This window comes from Tarenaya hassleriana, unplaced genomic scaffold (assembly GCF_000463585.1).
Source record: "Tarenaya hassleriana unplaced genomic scaffold, ASM46358v1 Cleome1, whole genome shotgun sequence".
Classification (NCBI taxonomy): Eukaryota; Viridiplantae; Streptophyta; class Magnoliopsida; order Brassicales; family Cleomaceae; genus Tarenaya; species Tarenaya hassleriana.
This window is the reverse complement of record NW_010960187.1, coordinates 1,940,675-1,948,135: the sequence shown is the minus strand read 5'-3', so window position 1 is coordinate 1,948,135 and position 7,461 is coordinate 1,940,675. Positions and strand designations below refer to the sequence as shown.

General features: G+C 37.7%; 1 protein-coding gene across 1 annotated transcript; it reads left to right on the top strand.

Annotated features, from left to right (window-relative positions):
- The first annotated feature begins 3,777 nt into the window (after positions 1-3,777).
- Positions 3,778-6,403, top strand: LOC104805263 (phenylalanine ammonia-lyase 1). Its single transcript, XM_010529772.2, has 2 exons — positions 3,778-4,314; positions 4,502-6,403. Exons 1-2 carry the CDS (start codon positions 3,902-3,904, stop codon positions 6,249-6,251), a joined length of 2,163 nt encoding a protein of 720 aa, XP_010528074.1. The 5' UTR covers positions 3,778-3,901; the 3' UTR covers positions 6,252-6,403.
- The last annotated feature ends 1,058 nt before the right edge of the window (positions 6,404-7,461 follow it).

Sequence of the window (7,461 nt, the reverse complement as noted above, 5' to 3'; positions counted from 1 at the left end):
GAATCAGATATATAGGATAATTTATTTTTAATATCCGTATTCGATCTGTATCCAACTAATATTTTAAAATAAAAATTCGTATATGATCTTTAAACTCCAAATATCTGAATTTTGGTTCGAATACGAATTGAATAACAGACCGATTCAATTTTTTTGGATATTTTGCCCACCCTAATTATTAAAGCTTTCTGGTCCGATATTTCTCGACCTTACGCGTGTATAATGGACACATTTATTTTAATCTTTACCCTCAATTTCTTGTGGGTCGTAAGGATTTATTTGAATTCATTTGTTTATACTACATGTGACCAGGATTGTCTTGTCCGTTTTTGTTGTGAAGTTTGAGGATATACATAAAAAAAAACATGAAAAATGATAAAGAAAAAGAACATAATATCGAATACAATAGATTTTAAAATCCAAATAAATTATTTTTAAAAATAGAAAATTGACTCATGCTATTAAGTTATATGTCAATTTCGTTAAATACTCAAGATACTCTTTGTTATTACTCAAGAGGTTGGCGTGAGGAGTAGCATATAATAGAGAAAACGAATGGAAAATTATTTGATTTCTTATTATTTAATATAAAATATTTTAAATAGATAGAAAACGAAATTGTAAAATATTTGATTTAATAAATATAAATATCTAAAATATAGAAAGAAATTTAATCTAAATATTCGTAATATTATATAATTTTCTCGGATCTTCTTCGTATATCAAAAATGGAGAAAGGTGGATGTAACATGGACGAGGTATATTACACATCCTTTCATCAAAACTTTTAAAACGATATATTTTAAATTATTTCTTTAATATTCAATGTTCGGAATCCACGCGCACCAATGTGAATATATTATATATATGTTATAAACTAGACTATTAAAAAGTATTCTTAGAAAATATAAACGTTTTATCTAACTTTTTGTTGGCTAAAAATGGATAGGTGCCAAATCGTAATTATCGATATTTCTACACTAATGGAATGGAGGTTGTATTTGCGTAAATGCCACTGCACATATTCCTTGATATAGCAGCACGTATAGATTATAATCACACTCAATTCAAAATACGATTATATAAAAGTATATCTTTTATTTGTAACGGGTATTTTGGGCCGAGGTTCAGATTAATTTCGGAATCGAAAATAAACTATGTGATTAGAATTTGTCCTCTCCTCCCCAACTTAAAATTCGAACTTGGGATAAAATATACGTTTTGTATCCCAATTTCACCGATAAACAATCTAAAATGGATTTTTTAAATAAAAAAAAAAACTGATGTTAATTTTTTGTTTCTCAAATGAATTTGGTACTCGAAGGAAAAGAAAAATATTTAAAAAACATTAATAGATTAAAATGTTAGAGAAAATGGTTTTCGTATATATAAAAGGAATATAGTTATATTGTTTTCGAATATATATGAAGAAAAAAAAAACAAATATCCAAAAAGAACACGAGTTTCACGACTTGGATGTCTGAGGTCATTCATTGGACATTATGATTCCTAACCCCAACATGGAGAGAAGAACATTTTAACCAAATCCATTAAATAAACTTGAAATAAAACAAATTATAAATAGGTTACATTAATCAGCCATTGAGTTTTATAATCTACGAAACCCAACATCTGTTTGTACCCAATCTGGATAGTTCAGCCCGTGAAACGGGGACGCATGGCTCTGTCTCACCCCAAATTCGAATCCCAGATTAGAGAAGTAACACATCATTTAAATCACATGAATCACATGGCTGGTTCTCGACCCCGGAATTAGTTTGGACCTCGATCCAGAAATCTCGGTTATCCCAAAAAAAAAACATCTATTTGTTTTTTTTATTCATCCAACACTTATGGTGAGAAGTTGATAACTCCAAACCACTTTGATTTAAGAAAATATAGATTATATCGATTATAAAATAAAATATTGAATAATTTATTAGAATAAAAAATCTTGATACTTTAAAATATAATTGAATATAAAGTTACTAAATAAATATTTTTTTTAATAAAAATCAAATACAATTCAACATAACAATAAAAATAATTAAAATAAAAATAGTGTGTATCTCAATTTTTTATTTAAAAAATCAAGAGAGAAAAATACATATTATATCCAAAAATCCGTGTCCCTCGATCTGCTCCCTCCACCTTATTTTATCGGAAAAAATCTATTATTTATTATATCCAAAAATTTTGAAATCATTAGTTTTTTTGTTATGAATTTAAAAGTTCATTACGAATTCATATTTATTTATTTTGAAAATGTACAAAAAAATCAGTATTAATATGATAGTCTCAGATGTCGATATATATATATATATTTTGAGATTTTCCGTTTATTTAAAAATATATCGAACGAAATAAATATTTGTATCCGTGCTACATGTTAATACATCTAAAAAAAAGAATGTGTATATGACCAAACCCACAAATCATAAAAGTAAACATTTCTTAATTAATAACAGAAATAAAAACATTAATTGAATAACGAACAAAAAAAAAGGAGAGTGTTGATAGTGTGGGGGGCTTTAATTGACCCTCGCTTACGTTCTCGCAATTACACACCTAACCCCCCATTCTCTCACCAACCCCTTCACGTTTCGTCATCCATACGATTACGATGGCGACGACCGATGACGGTAAATAGAATGTTGATATTTCTAGTTTTGATTCCTTTTTTAGATAAAATTGAGTTTTGATTCGCTAGTTTTATCCATTTTTTTTTTCCGATTTTTCATATTAGGGTTAATTATCAAGTTTTGGATTATTAAAGATTTACATCCATTCGATTTTTAAATTGATTTGAATATAATTATGTATTTTTTGTTTGGTTTTGTCCGGTTTTATCTAAACAAAGCAGAATGGTCATCTTGATTAACAACTAATCAAAGGTATGTATTTTGATTTTTCGGTTCAAATTCGATTATTTTATTTTTGGATTTAGATTTTTCGTTTCCGGAGAAACTAATTTTGATACTCAAAACTAATATATTAAATTGGGTCATTATCAAAAATACTTTTACTTTGCTGTTTCGACTTCATCATATATCATTCTCCAACTGTGACCATGTGATCCATATGATCTGAAATACAGTGTTATCAATTGTTGATCTAATTATTCATAATATTAAATTTATGATGTTTTAATCAAATGATTGGTAAGATATATAATATACAAACATAACGAATTAGTGTGATCGCCATAAATTTAACGTTGTAATCAATAAAATTAAAATATGATCATACTATATTTTAGATCACATGGTCACAAATGAAAAATAGTATATGTTGAAGTAAAAATAACATAATAAATGTATTTTTGATATAATGACTGTTAAATTTATTCAAATTATAAATTATATTTGTTTCGGTATCAAAATTGATTTTTCATCTGTAAAATACTTTATTAAATATAATTATATGTTATTTAGAAATTATATCAAATCTAATTTAGATATCGTTGTGTGTACTAGATATTCGGTACCGTCGATCGATGACCACCACTGCGTCAAAAATTTCTCTCTTTTACGACGCAGAACAAAACCACGCTTTTCTTTAAACCGTTCGATCTCCTCTTTAATCCAACGGTTGTAATTAACTCTCCACCAACCCCCTCTTTTCTGTTTTTTAAATAATTATTTATTTCGAAATCGTATTTTGTGTTGAAAGTCTCTCTTTCTTTCCGTGGCTCTCTCTTGCGCTTACCTACCAACAAACTCTCACCCATTCCCACCCCTCTCTCCCTCTTATTTAAACCTACCCTTCTCTCTTCCCTTCTTCCTCAGGAGCAAAATCCCCCACTTTCCTCCGCCAACAAGTTCAAATCTTCTTCTCCACCAAACCCTAGTTCTCCCTCTCTCTCTCTCTCTCTCTCTCTCCTGTTTCCATTTTCGAATCAATGGAGGTCGTCGCTTCGCAGGTCATCGTCGGCGGTGGAGGTCTAGAGAAGCTATGCGGATCTCCAGCGGCTTCGGCGGAGGATCCGTTGAACTGGGGAGCGGCGGCGGAGGAGATGAAGGGGAGCCATTTAGAGGAGGTGAAGAGGATGGTGGAGGAGTTCCGGAGACCGGTGGTCAGGCTCGGCGGAGAGACGCTGACGATCGGTCAGGTCGCGGCGATCTCCGCCGCTGGGAACGACGGCGCCAAGGTCGAGCTGTCGGAGGCAGCGAGGGCCGGCGTGAAGGCGAGCAGCGATTGGGTGATGGAGAGCATGAACAAAGGTACCGACAGTTATGGCGTTACCACTGGATTTGGCGCCACTTCTCACCGGAGGACTAAAAATGGCGTCGCGCTCCAGAAGGAGCTTATCAGGTTAGTAACCTTAACTGATTTTGTTCTTTTGAATTCGCATGGTGGAAACTGTAATTACGTTGCGCGGGAGGGAACGAACTTAACCAAAGTAAACCGGGCCGGTTTACATCCGGTCATGAATTTTAAAATTTCGTTTTAATAAAAATTAATTAATCACTAAATAATGAAATCCCACGTGCCCATACAGATTCCTGAACGCCGGAATTTTCGGGAGCGCGGCGGAGAAAAGCCACACACTGCCGCACTCGGCCACGAGGGCCGCCATGCTTGTTCGGATCAACACACTCCTTCAAGGATACTCAGGGATCAGATTTGAGATACTAGAAGCCATAACCAGTCTCCTTAACCACAACATCGCTCCTTGTCTCCCTCTCCGCGGTACCATCACCGCCTCTGGGGACCTCGTCCCCCTCTCCTACATCGCCGGACTCCTCACCGGCCGTCCCAATTCCAAGGCTACGGGTCCCAACGGCGAAACCCTAACCGCCGAAGAGGCTTTCAAATTGGCCGGAATCACCTCCGGGTTCTTCGATCTCCAGCCCAAGGAAGGTCTCGCGCTCGTCAATGGTACTGCGGTTGGATCTGGTTTGGCGTCGATGGTACTCTTCGAAGCGAACGTTCTCGCCGTTTTAGCCGAGGTTTTATCGGCGATCTTCGCGGAGGTGATGACCGGGAAACCAGAGTTCACCGATCATTTGACTCATAAGCTGAAGCATCATCCTGGGCAGATCGAAGCGGCGGCGATAATGGAGCACATCCTCGATGGGAGCTCTTACATGAAGCTTGCTCAGAAGATCCATGAGATGGATCCATTGCAGAAGCCGAAACAGGACCGCTACGCTCTCCGTACGTCTCCGCAATGGCTCGGCCCTCAGATCGAAGTGATTCGTCACGCGACCAAATCGATCGAGCGCGAGATCAACTCCGTCAACGACAACCCATTGATCGATGTCTCCAGGAACAAGGCGCTTCACGGCGGGAACTTTCAGGGAACACCGATCGGAGTTTCCATGGACAACTCTCGTCTCGCAATCGCAGCCATCGGTAAGCTCATGTTCGCTCAGTTCTCCGAGCTCGTCAATGACTTCTACAACAATGGCCTCCCCTCCAATCTCACCGCGGGAAGAAACCCAAGCTTGGATTACGGTTTCAAAGGAGCGGAAATCGCCATGGCTTCCTACTGCTCCGAGCTTCAATACCTTGCGAATCCTGTAACCAGCCATGTCCAATCCGCAGAGCAACACAACCAGGACGTGAACTCCCTCGGACTTATCTCATCCCGCAAAACCGCGGAAGCCATAGAGATCCTGAAGCTAATGTCGACGACTTACCTCGTCGCGTTGTGCCAAGCCGTGGATCTGAGGCATTTGGAGGAGAATCTGAAACAAACAGTGAAGAACGCAGTTTCCCAAGTGGCGAAGAAGGTCTTGACAACAGGAATCAATGGCGAACTTCACCCATCACGCTTCTGCGAGAAGGATTTACTCAAGGTCGTGGATCGCGAACACGTCTTCACCTACGCAGACGATCCCTGCAACTCGACATACCCATTGATCCAGAAACTGAGACAGATCCTCGTGGACTACGCATTATCCAACGGCGAAAACGAGAAGAACGTGGCAGTATCAATCTTCCACAAGATCGGAGCTTTCGAGGAGGAGCTTAAAATGGTGTTACCAAAGGAAGTGGACGCCATTAGAGCAGCGTACGAGGAAGGTACGATGACAATCCCGAACAGGATCAAGGAATGCAGGTCGTACCCATTGTACAGATTCGTGAGGGAAGAGTTGGGGACGGAGCTGCTCACCGGAGAGAAAGTCCGGTCGCCGGGAGAGGAGTTCGACAAGGTCTTCACGGCCATGTGCGAAGGGAAGATCATTGATCCCATGATGGAATGTCTCAAGGAGTGGAACGGAGCCCCCATCCCTATATCTTAGTGACCAAAATTGTGTAACGATTGGGATTTGTATCATTTACATTTTTATATTGTGTGTAGAATTGGCCCAAGTTTACAAAGTAATTTTCTGTTGTTGTTAAATGCTTTAAAAAAAAAAAGAGAGAATAAAAATATCAAACTCTTTGCCCCTCATATAACACACCAACTCATCGTAAATACATAAATTTTAAAAATTTACAGGTTCCCGTGAAATCATTGTTTAATTTTACTGTTTTTAAAACATAAAAATTTCCGGGAAACTATATATGTATTTTATTTTTTTTAGAAATTACGGACCTGTGTTTATATGTCGAACACTTAATAATATTTTCAAATAAAAAGCACATGCTTACCTTGAAATATTTTTTATGAATAATTTTTAATTAATCTCTACGTAATTTACACACACTATATATACTCAACAAACAATTTCTCGAGCGAAATCTGAAAATCTACAAACTACAAAGCCCAATTTGAAAGCCCATAAAGGCCCATACAAAAGCCCCTCGGAACTGGGGATATATATAACCAACCTTGGAGGACGATAGAGAAGTCGTTACTTGACTTGCAAGAAACCTCGAGAGATTGAATCAGAGACAAACAGAAACTCTAAAAACGAGATTATAACTGTTCCCAAAAGATTCAAAGAAACAAAAAAAATATATATAATATCAGGAAAACATTTACATATATACACACATTTGTCTACTAGGAAGTTTTATAGAATATAGAGGCATAAATAATGTGAGAATATAATATTGTAATTTAACAGCTTTTGTACATGACTCAAAACCTCAGATCGTCGTAATTTTTAATCTCCATAAGAGCAAAACCCATGTTTATAATTTCAAAAGCTGCGCATATATAACGATCCAAGAAAGTAAATTAAATTAAAAGAGAAAATGCAAAAAAGAGAAATAAAGAACCCTAGCTTTGCTAGTGCCGGCGACGGCGCTTGGGACCCGCCGCCACCGCCGCAGTCTCCGGCTCAGCCTCCGATGCAACTGCCGTCGTCGTCATCGGCTGTAAAAGAAATGCCGTGAACGGCATGTGAGCGTAGCCATTACCGGGAAAGTGCAGTTGACACAGATCTAGGCCACTCGGCGTATGCGTTTGCGTTTGGGAAGCGGTCGCGGTGGGGCCGACAGACGAGGATATGGGGTCGTGGGGGATGGTGCCGGAGCCGGTGGCGGAGAGGATCGACGGGTCAG

Coding starts and splice junctions, on each gene's coding strand:
- LOC104805263 (XM_010529772.2), top strand. CDS start 3,902: ATGGAGGTCGTCGCTTCGCAGGTCATCGTCGGCGGTGGAGGTCTAGAG. Junction 4,315..4,501: donor CTCCAGAAGGAGCTTATCAG/GTTAGTAACCTT, acceptor GTGCCCATACAG/ATTCCTGAACGCCGGAATTT.